Raw genomic sequence first — 16,807 nt, 5'->3', positions numbered from 1 at the left:
TGTCTGTATTTCGGCACAGCATTACCCCCAAAATTGACAGAATTCATCACACTGTAGTAAGTATAGGCAGAACTGTTCCAAACTACTAATAGTACTAACAAAATCGCAGTTGTCTCTATGTAGGGCGAGCAACACCTGGTGCACAAAGGAGGCAAAATAAAGTGCATCACAGGTTGTGCATGTATTTTAGAGTTAAAACAGGTTGTAGCGGTTTTTACGATAGCAAGTGAAAAAATTGGCCGCGTATCTGCTCCTTTCGTTGCAAATGTCGTCAAAAGACGATAGTCTTTATCGGCTATTTCGAAGTAAATGCCTCCCTTCGCTTTGCCGCTCACCTCTCATGTTCTTCCTCTTGAGTCGCGCTCCTCCCAAGGTAAAGACGCCAAAGGTTTGCTTAAATCATTTTAAATTTCCCGCGTTCCACTGCTCCAAACCGGGTGTCTCGATGCGAACGCTGCTGTACGGCGGAGACGCGCGTTAATCGAGGCGCCCTACTTCAACGTTTATAGAACCGCGTTTCCCTACTCCACGTGCGTTGCGAGCAGAACGTGGAACCTATCTAGTGGAACCTTGCGTAACTGTTGCCGGTTGATTTCTTAAAATGGCGCAAGAAGCTATAGTGGCGCGGGCGACATTAGGCGACGGCTAAGTGAATTCTTTTTCTGCAGTTGATGAAGTATTTAATTTCGCAAAAGCAAGCATGTTTGATTTTTTTATAAAGGAACACTGCAAATATCACTTCTGTATTGATTTGCTGTCTCATATTTGCGTAATGTCTTGTTCTTCTTCAACAATGTTGACAAGTATGAACCTTACACCGGACATAGACGGGTAGATTTAGCTGTGACTATATAACACTAATGGGCAGGCATTGTTTTGCTTTGGCCGGGTGGCTGAATCGAGTCACAGACAGACAGACGGACAGACATACAGACATACAGACATACAGACAGACCAAAATTTCTGGGTTTAAGGAGCCGAAGAAAGACTATCGTCTTTAAAAAACAGTGTGTTACGAACAGCGCATAAAGCATTAGCTCCTGTATGATAACAGCGAACACAAAAAGAACAGACCTTCCGCTCGTGCTCTCCTAGGCAGAACAGGAAAGAAGTTAAAAAAAATATTGCCGCTCTTTCAACAGGTGGCGCGCTAGCTGAGCGATAGCGACAAAATTGAATTGCATTGCACAAACGTCTATGCGATTCATCATGATCGGGGAGGTAATGAGCGTGAGAGCTGGGTACGTTGAATGGAGAAGTTAGATGGCAGGGGCGGCAATGCGACTGTCTTCATTCGACGACATTTGCAGTGAAGTGAGCAATTATGCCGCCATTTTTTACTCGCGTGGCTTTCTTCTTCTTTTACAACAGATTGCCTTGGCCAGACTCACCGCTACGTTTTTTCTTATATCAGGATAAGACGAAAAGAATACTTCACTTGATATGTGTTGGTCTTGTCCTCCGCTTTTTTCTTCAATGCGTCTCGTCTTGAGAGCCGGCATGAATCTCACACATACAACTGCTTGATTACGTGTACAGAATTTTTCTCCTTTTCATAATTACATCCCTCACCTCACTACATCTAACAAAACTACAAAAACGTGCATCCGAAAGAATCAGTTTTGATTGTATTAGAGGAAAGGTTGCCCTCGAGGAAACCGCATGAAAAACATGCCGTGAAGTCATCTCCTTGATAAACGTTTCGCCCTAACATTGAACACACCTTACATATAGCCTATTCTGCCCAGCAGTAGTAGATGCGAACAGTTCTCGGCTTCCTCTCTGTTAGCAAGAAAGAAAGTTGCAAAAAAAGAAACTACGGTTGCACGCAGCCTCTGCTTTGTTTGCCGATCGTAAGCCAGGTAGTGCGTCTCATTGCATATAAGTTTACCAAGTTCTGTATACGTACTTAAAAATTGAATTCAACCAGGCCAACGTATGCTAACAGAATTCCAAATCATTTTTTAAAACAAGCCACGTGTGGTTCTTGAGCTTTGGCGGGAAGGCAATCCCCTAGAAGTACTCATAAACGAATATTTAGGTGGATGGAGACGTCGAGGGCTTTCGATTTTCGCGAGAACAGCAAGAATCATTTCACCAAAAACAGATCGACGCGTTCATATTGTGGAGATGAAAAAATACTCACCACAACTAAAGAATACCCTTCAAGATGCATCCCACAACATCCTCCATTTCAGCAGAGCTGTCATTGTGACCATTACGAAAGATTATCAGTACGATGGCTAAAAAACCCAAGGGGTGTTTGCTATCCACGCGCCAATCGCAGTAGGAAACTTATACACGGTATTAACGAATGGCAAGGTAATGAATATGATCAAACGTAAAATTTTACAAATACCTTGGCATAACCGAAACACATACCTATATGCTAACTTACTGTTCAAAGTGAACAAGTTAAAGGTGAACAGTGGGCGCGACAGCACTCGGCAAGCAATGCGTGCTGACAAACTGCTCTTCGTCTTTGAACAGGTCCTACTTGCGTGCGCATGCTACCAAACAAGCGTGGAAGAAAGGTGCCTGACTGCGCCGGCTGCTGACGCAGCTTACGTTGCCACGTTCTCCTGCATCGGAGACCCTCTCGACACCGGTAACCATGGCGGGACCAAGACATCGACGGAGTATATCAACACCCCTCCTTCACCAGGAATCTTCAGTGGGCACGACAGCACTCGGCAAGCAATGCGTGCTGACAAACTGCTCTTCGTCTTTGAATAGGTCCTACTTGCGTGCGCATGCTACCAAACAAGCGTGGAAGAAAGGTGCCTGGCTGAGCCGGCTGCTGACGCAGCTTACGTTGCCACGTTCCCCTGCATCGGAGACCCTCTCGACACCGGTAACCATGGCGGGACCAAGACATCGACGGAGTATATAAACACCCCTCCTTCACCAGGAATCTTCAGTGGGCGCGACAGCACTCGGCAAGCAATGCGTGCTGACAAACTGCTCTTCGTCTTTGAACAGGTTGGTTATTGTTGTTCTTACGGCTATAAGAACGATGATCGCTTTATTGTAGTGCTGCCGTGCCCACGAGTGCTATTTTCCATGTTTGCATCTTTGTGTTTGCTGCTGGCAGGGGATGTCAAGGTAAACCCTGGGCCTGATACAAAGGTGTTGCTGAAAGAACTTTGTGAAGGGCAGAAAATCATACAATCAGACCTTGGGAAACTAAATGACAGACTTCAGAAGTTAGAAGAAGTCATGGATCTTTGCAGAAACCAAGCAAATAGTATAACTAAGCTGCAAAAGACAGTTAGCGATATGAACAAAGCTTTCGAAAAACAAGAAGAAAGACTGATTAATTTAGAAGATAGATGTAGGCGGAATAACCTGATAGTCTTCGGTATTCCAGAGAGCGAAAAAGAAACCTCAGGTGACCTCAACCGGAAGGTTATAACAGAAATTTTTGAGCGAAAACTTGGTGTCACTATAACATCACTTGAACGAATCCACCGGATTGGGAAAACAATCAGGAAATCAGTTCCTGGCGAGGACGTACGACCACGACCAGTTATTCTAAAGCTTTACGAAAAGCATAAAATATTTTCCAACTGTAAAAAATTAAAAGGTACGGGTTTGTCTGTTGCTGATGACTATTCTAAGGAGACTTTGCGCAAGCGCAAGCTTCTCTGGAAATCGGCATTGGAAGAAAAAGAGGAGGGAAAGGAAGTGCGCCTAGAGCGTGATAAGCTACTCATCGAAAATGATCTGTACTGCTGAGACTTTACTAAGGACACTCGAGTGAAAATTCGCCGTGTCAAGAAAGATGTTCCCGTATCAGACGAAGATTGACCCGATCATCTCCCCCAATCGACGGATCTGAGGCTTGTCAATTTTAATGCTAGAAGTGTGGTAAACAAAAGTACAGAAATTGAGCATGTACTACTCAGTCATGATCCGCACATAGTTGTGGTTACTGAAATGTGGTTACGGCCGGAAATTCTCAACAGCGAGTTGGTACCACCGGGTTATAATGTAATACGTACTGATCGTGGATCTAGAGGAGGTGGAGTGGCGATAATACTTAAAGAAAGTACCGAATTCATCCAGCTACCCGGCATCCCAAACCACGAAAGCGCTTGGTGTCAAATTAACTTTGGAAACATGCTTATTTTACTAGGTGCAATATACAGACCGCCTAACTCTCTAGTCGAGTACCTCGTTGAACTTCAGCAGTATTTGGATAGCGCTAAAACGCGCAGCCAGCGACTGATACTGGCTGGAGATTTTGACTTACCACAAATAAACTGGGACATACTCAGCATTGGTTCTTATCAACGGGCAGATAGCGAACTTCTTCTCGATTTGGCTTTCTGCCATGACCAAACGCAAGTCGTAAAAGACAACACACGTGTAACAGAAGTTGCGCAATCTGTACTAGATTTAGTATTTCTTGATGGCCGATTCGCGGATTATGATGTTGTATTAGAAAATGGAGTGTCTGACCATAAACTTGTCTCTGTTCTACTAAAGACTGATGTACAACAACCAAAAGTTAAAAAAAGTATCGCGTATGTTCCGTACTTTCAAAATGCAGATGACACGAGTATTATTGATTACCTAGCCTTTCACTTGGATAGTTTTTGCTCGGAGTATGACGTCGACACTTTATGGTCAAGGTTCAAAAATATAGCGTTGCACTGCGTCAGGGCGTTGGGCCTGTACGAAGGAAAGTAAGAAACAAACAAAACCCATGGATTACTCGTCAGCTGATACACCTTAAGCGTAAAATAAGGCGTTTAAGAAGGAAACCACTAAGGAATCGTCAAAATATAACTGAGCTTTTTTCGTTACTAAAAACCCAGCTTAAAGAAGCTAAACAAAAATATTATGAAGACACGCTAGCAAATTTTATGAAATCTTGTCCTCAACAGTTTTGGCGTCATCTATCACAGTCTGACAAAGCACAGAAAAATATTGTTGTTAACAACGAGTTAATATCTGACTATGCGACAATGACGTCTTGTTACAACAAATACTTCCAATCTGTGTTGTCACAAGAATCGACGCTCAATGGCTGCGCATCAACATTAAGCTTTTCATGTATGTCAGACATGCCTGAGGTAGAGATAAGCTACGAAGGTATCGTATCGCTTCTACTAAACATCAATAATAAAAAAGTCTGTCGGGCCGGATGGCATACCAAGTGCATTTTTGCAGAGATATGCAGAGTGGGTTGCTCGGTATCTCGAAATAATTTTTTCCGCATCGCTTTCCCAATCTTCGGTGCCGAAAGATTGGCTGGTCGCGAAAGTTGTCCCGGTGCATAAGTCAGGTGACCGCCACAAAATTGAAAACTATAGGCCCATTTCACTAACCTGTGTATGTTGTAAGCTTTTTGAACATATAATATCAAAAATCCATTGCTACGTACCTCGAAAACGCTGGTGCCTTTTTCCAACATCAACATGGCTTCCGCCTAAATGTTTCGACGATTACACAACTTACCGAGGTAATAAATGACTTTTTTCTTGGCCTAAATATTAAAAAGCAAATTGATGCAATATTTTTAGATATGTCAAAAGCATTTGACAGGGTACCACACGATCACCTAATCCACAAATTAATACGATTAGGAATTAACTGCACTGTAGTAAAGTGGATAACCGCTTATCTTTCAGGAAGGACTCAATTTGTAGAGGTACATGGCATCAAATCTCGCGAGCTAGAAGTTACCTCTAGGGTCCCGCAGGGGTCCGTTCTGGGCCCCATCCTTTTTCTAATGTATATAAATGATATTGCTTCTGACATAGATGAGACAATTACGGTACGTCTTTTTGCAGACGACTGTCTAATATACCGGAAAATTAATGACAGCAACGACCACGCGCTACTTAGCAAAGGTCTTGCATCGATTGAAAAGTGGTGTGAACGTTGGAAAATGAAACTAAATAAGGAAAAAACGGTTGCTTTACGTGTTACTAACGAAACCACAAATGTCCATAGTTTCCCATATGCACTAGAAACTGGCGAGATAAGCATAGTCAACGCAGTAAAATATTTGGGTGTGACTATTAACAATGACCTAAGTTGGGCTTCTCATATTACTAATGTTTGTTCAGCTTCCGAAAAAAAGCTCTGGTTTCTGCGTAGAAAACTAAAACTGGCACCCCCATCGGTGAAGCTATCTGCCTATCTAACAATTGTCAGGCCAACATCAGAATACGGTAGCATCATCTTGGATCCGCATCATAAAGGTTTAATTGATAACCTTGAAAAAGTGCAAAAAAAGGCGGCTCGGTTCATATTATCACGTTATTCACGCACTGACTCTGTCTCAGATATGCTTCAAAATCTTAACTTGCCAACACTAGCAGATCGCCGCACTCATGCGTGCCTCAAGTTTTTCTTTCTACTTACCCAGAATGCCTTTAAAATAGAAACAACCCAATACCTAATTCCGGGACAAGGTAGAGACATGCGAAACACAAATAGCCGCGCTTTCACGGTACCGCAACTCCGCATCAACACTTACGCATATTCTTTTTTTCCACGCACAATACGTCACTGGAACGCATTACCAGAATCGGTCGTTCTATCTCGGACTGCTTCGGAGTTTGAGAACCGCCTTCTTGCGAGCCCTAGTACAAATGTACCTAACCTACTTTGTTAGCAGTGCCGAATGAATGTTTGCACACACATTTGTGTTTATGTATATGTATGTGTATATGTATATGAATATGTATGCGTGTATGTATAGATTTCTTTATTGTACTCATTAGCTTGTCTGTATTTCATTGCGTTTGTTTGGCATTACTTGTTTGCATTGTTTGTGCAATAATATAGGCATGCACGATTAAGTGTTTGCTTTTGTGCGTTCTTACGGACGCTTATATGTTATAACAAGAATTTTGTAACCCCACCCTGTATCGGCCTCACCGGCCAACAGTATGAGTAAATAAAAAAAAATAAAAAAGTTGACGCAGCAATAATAGATGTGTTTGTTTGGATACGGTTTGTGTTTGTTCGGATACGGTTGGTAAGTTTGGACACGGACAATGCCCGCTGTACATTGCGTTACGCGATTGATGGGCGCTGTATTACATCATTTTATTTAAAAACACATGGCAGGAACCGTGGGAACTATCATAGGGTTACACCAGAGAAAAATACACGCAATGTCCGCTATGCATTACGTTACGCGATTGGTGGGCGCTGCATTAGATCGTTTTATTTGAAAACACATAACAGGAACTTTGGCAAATATTAGAGGGTGAAACCAGACAAATACATGCGCAATAAGTGAGAAAGAAACACCTCAAAACTATACAATACAGGAGGGGATAGACACTGCAAATATTAACAAGTCTGTAAACAATTTCTCCGAGGAATGAGTCCATGTAAATGAGACATCGGAAATGATTACAATCGCTAAGCACGCGTGGCACTACAGGCAAGATTAAAGGGGCTTGTGTTACCAGATATTCCGCAAAGCTACATTTTTTTTCAAGAACTTATGATATAATATTTACATGAAATGTCTTACCCAGCCACCAGAACAACATGCCCATACGTAACCCATGACGCATACAAGGGATATCCACCAATAAAGCTACTCCGCGTATTGACAACAGGGGGCGGCGTTGTCTTTGCGGGAAGTGTTGTGCTCGCAGCTCTGGGTATCGCTGAGAGGTATGGTGTGTTCAGTTTGATGACAGCGTTGGCGATACCGTAAACGTAGATTGTGCGGCCTGCGTGGTAAACCAGGTTGCACCTCCTGAGGCCGTACTCAACACAGAGCCACAGTTGGACAGCCGACCTGCGGAACAAAGTTTTCATGAAGTCGTATTCCTGCCACAACGCTGTAACAACTTGGGGACAGGTATCTTGTAAACTACTACTTTATGAAGCACATAATTTAGCAGGGATAAAAATGGTCAGACTGTCAGAATTTCGAAAAACCTGAACAGGTTTACTTGCAATCATGGCGATAACTTTAAAGAACCCAATATGAAATCGAACGTGGTTGAACTATTAGCTTTTGGAGGCCCTATACCTTATATATTTATAATTCGTTAAAGGGGTACTGACCAAAAAGTTTTGAATCTTGTTTTTTTGCGATAATTAGCTAATGACCTATTTATCCCGTGTGGCAACCTCATTTGCTTCAAAGCACGACGGTTGTTTAATTAAAGACGTTTTTAAAGCGTCTAGTCGCAATTTAGGTTTCAGCTGGTGCCAAGAAAGGGTGGATTTGGTATAAACAAACCTTTCCAGGTGACTCCCTGAAGGATATCACAGAGAATCGACAGAGAACTGTCGATTCCGTGTCGGTAGCAGTTTATGCTAATACCGCACGTACTGATCTTGTTAACCGCCTTATCAAAAAAAAAAAACGCCCGCCTGCTTCTCCCCACGGGGGGAACTCGAGTAAATGCGTCGCATAGTGGTGGTTGTATTGCATGAACGTTGCGTAATTGGGTAGTTTGTGGTTACCGTTTGGATGCAAGTGAACTAAATTTGGTTTATTTGCCCACCAAGAACATACCTCCATCAAATTGCCCAATAGATGTTCTTCAGCATTGAGCGTCACCACTTCATGAACTGTGAGGAGTAGGTGGCTGCCCCAAAACCTACGCTTACCATTTCTTCTTCGACTTGAGCTCTTCGAAATTTTCATCAGGAATGCCCTCTTCTCTGTCGCTGCAGTTCCGCATTACGTCAAAGTCGGCACACTCTCTTAGTTTGCCGACAGCTTGCAAGGACAAAAAAGCAAAGAAATTCATCCGATGTATTATGATATTACCATTTTATGCAAGGCTTTATCAATATTATTACTTTTTATGGCGGTATACTATTGAGTTGTGGAGAACAATGGAGGTGGTGTTTAAAAAAGAACTAGGGCCACTTCATGGTAGAAAAAAAAAAACATTTTAACCAGCGCATACTTAAATGTTGTGCCTGAAGGGGAGGGAACAGGGATATCGAAAATAAAACTAAAAAATGAGCAGAGTTGTGTAGAAGAACGTGGCGTATGCCTGGCATTACCAAATTTACCATTTAAGTGGCAGTACATTGTCTGGCACTTCGGTGCCTCTAATAAGCACCATTCAAGACGTGATCCGTGCGGCCTATTTACCACAGTATTTCCCAACTCGTAGTTTGATGGGAAAACGAAGAAGCGAATTTCGTTGTGGTGGGGCCGTCGATTGAACCGTCCTACTCAATGGTGCTTGCTGTTATTGTAAGGACGATACCCGGGGGATGACAACAGTGAAAACTAATCGCCTACAAGATCAGTGTTAAAGGGTGGTTCGGTTCATCTCGCGACGTGTGTATTGGGTAATCCCGAATCAGCTGGCATGGCTTTACAATAGGGCGGTATATACTGCGTTGCACGTTTTTACTGATTGAAGAACGGGTTTTACAGATCGCCAGATTCAAGCATAGGAAAATATTCGGAATCGTGGGGGCCAGACAGGTGTATTCTGCTTCTCCATAATTCTGACCAAAACATTTTGATGGCGAATATATATCAGCGGTATTTTATTCAAAGTGATTAAACATTGAACTTCACACTTTGATATAAGGTAAATTTGAAAACGCAATGCGCCGTTCTTTGAATACGGCGTTTTTTACTCATCGAGGTATTTATTTAGGTGACAAAGTTATTTCCTCTAACTCAACAAAATAGTGCGTTGTGAGTAGTTGTCAAGATGTGACTACGTCATAAATATGTTTGCAGGAGGCTAGTAAACTGAATAAAAAAATTAGCCCAGCTTCGGTCACTTACATTCGCAAATGCTGATGTTACCAGCGAGGCTGCCTGGCATGCCCTAGGTAATCTCAAGGATAAGCTTCATAGAATTTCTCAAAGAGCAGACCCATTTCCGTTTGCACCCGTTCACGCGTCAAGTCTCACAGGCGTTCCCGACGGCCGGGTTGTCTGGAAAGTGCGCGACTTCCCTCGCTTTTACAACACTTAACAAACAACCGCCAAGCGCTCTCGTCCAAATATACGCGATCGCCTCACCGTCCGTTGGGAGCACGTTCTCCAGTTTGTCGACTACTCTCCCCAGCCCCTGAATCCCCTCACTGCGCTTGGCGTTGACTCCCGCTCTCCCCAGTAGGCGGCACCTGTGCTTGGCGCTTGCTCTCCCCCTCGCCAGACTATACCCTCTCCACATCGCTGCGCCCAGGTTACCAGGCGTCGTCGAATAAAAGCCTCGACCAAGAACCGCTTCGCTGCCAAAACAAAGAGGTTGATGCCTTTCCTGAGTCCAGAAAGCCAGAGCTGTCACGGCTGCATGGGCTTGTGAAATAAGATGTTCTATACCTTCAGGCTATAAAAAGCTGGTCAGTTCGCATTCCCACTCGTCGTAAGATGGCGAAAGCAGAGGCGTTACCCAGAAGAAAGATGGTACGTGGTGGTGCAGGAAGGATGGCAAGAAGGGTAGTTGTACGAAAAATGCGAGGAAGGCAGGTGTTATAAAATAGGGGTGCCAATGTATGTTTCGGTTTTGAGTCTGCGCCAGAGGCGGGAGTCGTGTGCTTTAACACACGGCTGAGAGGCGGCTGCACCGGTGGTGGTAGGTTGCTTCAGTGTAGCAAGCAGGAATAGAGAATTTTAAATAAACTGATGCCTGAGAAATCACTGAGCTTGTTTTGAGCGCTACCGGGCAATTGAACACAATTTTCTATGAAGCTGTGGTTAGAAGTTTGAAACATTTTCAACCAAACAAAAGAAAAATTGTAATAAATAAGTGAGCCTACAAAACCAAGATCTGCCCGTGTGCCCTTTTGTTCTACAAGCATTCAACGTTCACTCACCTGTGCACATCCTTTGGTTGCTGGTGAGGTTTTGGAGGGAAGCATATCCTTCTTCCATTGTTTGAAACTGAAGCTTTTCCTCTGAGGTGCAGCCGCTGTAGTGTTGTGCACAGATGTTTTCTTCTGGAAAATACCCAGGCCTGGAAAATGAAACTTCAAACAATATATGAACGGATCGACATTCAAGAGACGCCAAAACTGTTGGTCACACATCTTTGTTCTTATGTTAAGTTCAGTTAGACGGTCTCGGCAAAATCCTCAAATCTTCAACGTCGGCGTGCCATTGCAGTAGAAAAGCTCTTAAGTATTGTTGGAAGAACTAAGTCATTTTGTGAGGGAACCTGGGAGGTACCAGCCGCCTTTTGTCCACGGACGACTCATCTCTGTGTTTGGACAGCCTTGACATTGCCTTTTTCACGGGTGTAATGCATCAGTTGCTGCCTTTTTCACGGGTGTAATGCATCACTTGCTAAAATGCCACGAACATCGTACCCTTATAGGTACGTTTCGAATTGTCACCGCGATTACACTTGTGGAGCCATGCAGATGTACTTCTAACGATGTTCGCGACAAATTTAGAGTTCCCTCTGCCGACAAAAATTAGACTTCGAAGAAATAATGCTCAGGGCGCATAGGTGATATACTAACACGAAAAACCCCAGCTAATGGCCCCTTTCGGAGGCTTGTGTTTGTTTTTACCAAGTTTTGGTGTAAATGAGTGTTCATATTCCGGCATGTGTTCACAATAAATATGAAATATGTAGTTGAACGTAGATTTCTTTTTCATCATTCCAAGCCCTTTTTACTCCGCTCCCGTTTTACCTGTCAAAACTACACTTCGCAAAAGTACACGGATACTACCAACACAGACGCGCACAATGGACCAGAAATAAGTCAAATAAATAAAGTTACGCCTAGCCAAGGCTAAAGTGACCTTCTTTTGTGTAGAACTCTTGCGGATACTGTTTATCCAAGCCCAGTAGTCAGTCGCCAAGCGTGCCTGAACCATGTGCGAAAAACAAATAACGCTAGTGTACATTACCGAATCGGAGTTCCCGCCAAGCATCTTAACTTCTGCACTCACTGTGGCATTCACGTATGTTTTGCCCTTTTAAAAGTGCTTAATTTAAATGCGCTGCTGGCCCCGCTACAAGGCAATGTATGCTCGTTCCTACGAAAGCAAATGAGTACACTGCATTTCTGTCATCGTTAATGCCATGTCCAGGGCGTGTTCATCTGTAACTATTTATTGAGATGCTGCTCCGTAACCTAAACAGCATAGGAACTAGCTCGATCACAGTGGCTCCGCTCATTAATTACATAGATAAGTCAGCCGAGACTCTCGTTGCTCATCAAATGATTATGGAAAAAGTAGAGATTTATTACAATCGTTTTTGATTGTCAGTTTCTGACCGTCATCAGAGTGCCCAGGAAGTCGTCCGGTGCTCCATTGTCCCATACATTTTAACGGGACCTCCAGTCTGCAGGCAGTTATTAACACCACATACTATCTGGGAATAGTATAGCGAGAATGATCCTTCGTCAAAACAGATGTAGGGCGTCATTTCTCCTCTATGTGTTCTTAAATTATATTGTAACGTTGCGGCAAATGACACATACATTATGGGGAAGAAGCCATATATTTACATAGCGAAGAACTATTTGCATGCAGCCATAAGAGCCCGGGCTAGCTGCGCCCCGCACCATGCTTCTTCTTTGTCGTCATTTGTTGGTGGGCCATGGCGGCGCGAGCACTCTCCTGTCCCTTGACATTGATGTAAAAATACATAGGTGGACAATACCTCATGGCACAGTAAACCACCACAGACGACGACAAGGACGATGTGGCGGGCGCGAGCTTTTTCATGGCCGCTTGTACATAGATCATCCTTGTATATGTATCACTGCACCATTGCCCCATATTTGTCTCATTTGTGCATTGCAGCCACGTCACAGTGTAAACACAACAGGCTATAATGACTCTGCTAATAATTACCATTTTTCTACTCCTTATTTCTTTGATATACTGTCGCCAGCATTTCATTATGCTTTTATTTTCTGAGTAATAAATATTCTAGTTCTACCAGTTAGAACTTGCTGAAGTGACGGCCAGCAGCAGTGTATTCCAACGTCACGCTTAGGAGCCATGCATGGAACGGCTACCAAAGCCTCTAGTAGTACAGTTCACACTTACGGTGGGCAGAAATCGGCTAAGTAATGCGTCTTGTTTTCTGGGACGTTCGTAAAATGCTTCAAGCCAAGCTTGCTGGCAACGTCCCAATAGCACGAGTAAGAGCCCCTGATGTCGCAATCAGCTTTCGCGGTGAAATCTGAAAAGGAGGCAGCGGTGGTAGGTCCTTCATAAAAAAAATTAAACAAGAAATATCCACTGTGTGTAAGTAAAAACCGCTATCATTATCAACCCAAATATTAACACAATAGGCACATGTGATCATCAGCAATAATCATTGTTCTGCCTTTTTTCAAACGTGTATTAGAGTGATTTCGTATATAGGGTAGCCTACGCTACGTTAGCGGTGGCGGTACCGGAACCCGACAGCGCATGCGTGCGCAGTAACACCGCAGGAGGCCACCCATCTCCGGAACGAGTGCGTGAATGCGGAGTGGCTTCTTCTTACCCGCCGCCGCTAGCATAGCGTACACTACCCGATGTACAAAAGTACTTTATTATTTTTTTTGGCAGGGGCGGGAGTGGCAAAAATCTTCTGCTATTATAATCGTCTCTTTCATTACACGGATGGTAGCGCTGTTGTGGACAGAGCGCGGGTATTGACGGTGCCTCAAACGTCATAACAGCGGCGTGGGCCCTGAATTGCGCACCCGTCTTATTACCGAGGTAGGTTACCGACATCGTTCTTTGTCATGAAGAAAGCGACCACTACCTTGGATAAACTAACATTTGGCGCCCGCCAGGTGACGCTGTTGATTTCTAAATAAACTTAACTTGCCTTCGGCCTACGCTGAACTCTATTTCGCAGTGAGAGTAGACGAAACAAGATTACAGTGTTTAACTCGTCTCGTCTACAACATATATCTGTTGGACAGCCTTGTACAATTCAATTCGCCTCCGCAATTCTTGCGCTCAAAAGTGCCTTAGTCTAAGTGATGGGGTCAAATCTAGAGTGGTCTCGTGACGCTAACTCTTCGCGAAGAAGTAAAAAATGAAATAAAAACGTTTGAGGGCTCATTTATTTTTGCGAGCACATTACACAAACAACATCAGATTCGAAGGGTGGAATGGCTTGGATTTGTTGAACTGTGACTTTGCTTGCCTTGAAAATAGCTTCGCTTTAGTTGTAGTCTTTAGTTGTAGTCTCGCGATAATTGCCATTAAGACCTCTCGGTTTGCGACTCACATATAAGCTTATAATTCAAGCCAGACTTTGTGTACTGACTGCAGTTATTACGAAGCATTAGAGCAGGAATGTTACAGGTAGGGTTTCATAAAGAAGACATATGAAAGGCTATATGATTTTAAATTATCTGTAGATCGCATAGTGAAAAATGCTAATCAAACTGAGTACAAACTTTGAGGAAGTGAAAACTTTGAGTAAAGGGTGTGGGGGATCAGACATTTACGTATTGATCATAAAGTGTAGCTGCCTTGTATTACAAATACTAGTCCATGTTCGGCAAACTTCAAAGAATCAAAAGCGTTTAATAAGACAGTTGAAAAAATCTGGTCGTTACCACAAACAAAAATGGGCTTCTTAGAGGGCTGTAAAAACTTAAATAATGTAGTGTATAGCCAGTGTCGCAAGATATGCTGCCACGGCAAAGCGGCGAGACACGTATTTCTCCTTACGTGTAAGCCATAAAAATTTTCTTTCCCTGCCTATGATTTACAAGGAAGGCTCTGATAGAATACGTTTTAAATTTTGCCATCAGAATAAGGGTAACAAATACCTCCCCCGGTGATATGTCCGACTATTTATATTGTTATACGGCGAGTCAATGATGGCTACGGAACCACAAAACAACTGCAAACAACGCCTATGGAAACCTCTTGTCGCATTCGGCATTCTCCTCGAAATAAATGAGTTTAGAAATGTCAGCAATTTTGTTTCGTATTTACGTGAACATAAAAAGGAAGTCTTGTTTTCTTCTCTAAAGTGAGTCCCGATGTTCTCCTAAGTATAAAAGGCTTGTTCACCAATGTAATTTGTTGGTATCATGTCGCAAATGTGCCCCATGTGTAAAATGCACGCGAAACGGTGTTGCGTTAGAATATACACGCAATAGTGGGAAGACCTAGGTTAAGGGGCGCATGAACAGATGTTTTATTGGGTCATTTTTCAGAGGCAATAATTAACAAGGAAACAATGAATAAAACAGGACATATGAATGACGCAGAAGGAAAAAAAACACAATGTGGTTGTCGCTGATTTTGCAGAGGAAGTTAGAACGCCGCACTATCCATGTGAGGTAACGGGAGCTTGAAATCAGGAACAGCGTAAAAAGCGCCCACATGCGCCTAGTTGTCACCACTAAAGTGAAGATTACGAAATAATGTACTTGTTTTTTAAAGACGATAGTCTTTCTTGGGCTACTTAAACCCAGAAATTTTGGTCTGTCTGTATGTCTGTCCGTCTGTCTGTCTGTCTGTGACTCGATTCAGCCACCCGGCCAAAGCAAAACAATGCATGCGCAATAGTCTTATATAGTCACAGCTAAATCTACCCGTCTATGTCCGGTGTAATGTTCATACTTGTCAACATTGTTGAAGAAGAACAAGACATTACGCAAATATGAGACAACAAATCAATACAAAAGTGATATTTGCCGTGTTCCTTTATAACAAAATCAAACATGCTTGACTTTTGCGAAATTAAATACTTCATGAACTGCAGAAAAAGAATTCACTCCGCCGTCACCTGCTGTCGCCCGCGCCACTATAGCTTCTGGCGTCATTTTAAGAAATCAACCGGCAGCAGTTACGCAAGGTTCCACTAGATAGGTTCCACGTTCTGCTTGCAACGCACGTTGAGTAGGGAAACGCGGTTCTATAAACGTTGAAGTAGGGCGCCTCGATTAACGCGCGTCTTCGCCGTACGGCAGCGTTCGCATCGAGACCGCCGGTTTGGAGCAGTGGAACGTAGGAAATTTAAAATGATTTAAGCAAACCTTTGGCGTCTTTACCTTGGGAGGAGCGCGACGCAAGAGGAACAACATGAGAGGTGAGCGGGAACGCGAAGGGAGGCATTTACTTCGCAAAAGCCGATAAAGACTATCGTCTTTTGACGGCATTTGCAACGAAAGGAGCAGATACGCGGCCAATTGTTTTATCTGAGTGACGTTTTTATCTTTATTTGAGTTTTTTATCTGAGTGAATAATTGACATCGTGCTTTAAGGCATGAATGTACTCACCTTGGAGAAGAAGCGTTGCGGTAAGCACAAGCAGCCGCGAAACTCCGTAATGTACGACAGGTAGCATTCTTGTTTCTTTCTTCGTCGTACGAGGCCCCGCTATGTGTTAAGCTACAATAATAAGTGCCCCACAAAACTCTTAATCTTTTTTTCCGTGCCTTCCGTAGACAGATTTAAGTGTTCCACTTGTTGGGACACGTCTGAATAAACAACAATGTTCAAAACCACCTTGTTACGTGAACTGCTACGCCACAGGCATGAATACGTGTTGAGTGAGGTCGGCGTCCCATCCATGAATTCCCTGTTGGATGTACAGGGACCGACTTTGACGTGCGCGCAACTATCGCGGGCGTTCGACTTCCTTGAACGCAACGGGCATCATTAGGGCACAAACGGAAGCAAGAAGTGATACGTGAGAGTCGATAAAGCGAGCCTCAACTAGAAGAAAGTGCCTCGAACCGTGTAATCACGTGCCCAGACTTTCAGCGGAATTCCTTGGCGGAATTATCCAAAGTCACAGAAGCGGTTACTGCGAATAATATAACCAATGCCAAAGAACGTTTTTGGTTTGTTGTCTGAGGAGAAAGGCGGGTTGGAATTAGTGAAAAAAAATTTTGTTCTACCAGCGAT

General features: G+C 43.4%; 1 protein-coding gene across 1 annotated transcript; it reads right to left on the bottom strand.

Annotated features, from left to right (window-relative positions):
• Positions 1-7,047: 7,047 nt before the first annotated feature.
• Positions 7,048-16,498, bottom strand: LOC144157771 (uncharacterized). Its single transcript, XM_077688537.1, has 5 exons — positions 16,178-16,498; positions 12,983-13,118; positions 10,789-10,928; positions 8,602-8,713; positions 7,048-7,777 (listed from the first exon to the last, which is right to left on the bottom strand). The coding sequence occupies exons 1-5, from the start codon at positions 16,242-16,244 to the stop codon at positions 7,501-7,503; spliced, it is 732 nt and encodes a 243-aa protein (XP_077544663.1). The 5' UTR covers positions 16,245-16,498; the 3' UTR covers positions 7,048-7,500.
• Positions 16,499-16,807: the final 309 nt, after the last annotated feature.

The sequence above is a fragment of the Haemaphysalis longicornis genome, unplaced genomic scaffold, assembly GCF_048455015.1.
Source record: "Haemaphysalis longicornis isolate Haplotype H1 unplaced genomic scaffold, Haemaphysalis longicornis Haplotype H1 scaffold_10, whole genome shotgun sequence".
NCBI classification, from domain to species: Eukaryota; Metazoa; Arthropoda; class Arachnida; order Ixodida; family Ixodidae; genus Haemaphysalis; species Haemaphysalis longicornis.
This window is presented reverse-complemented; position numbering and strand designations above follow the sequence as displayed.

Coding starts and splice junctions, on each gene's coding strand:
- LOC144157771 (XM_077688537.1), bottom strand. CDS start 16,244: ATGCTACCTGTCGTACATTACGGAGTTTCGCGGCTGCTTGTGCTTACC. Junction 13,119..16,177: donor CGCAACGCTTCTTCTCCAAG/GTGAGTACATTC, acceptor CCTCCTTTTCAG/ATTTCACCGCGAAAGCTGAT. Junction 7,778..8,601: donor CTCAAGTCGAAGAAGAAATG/GTAAGCGTAGGT, acceptor TTTGTTCCGCAG/GTCGGCTGTCCAACTGTGGC.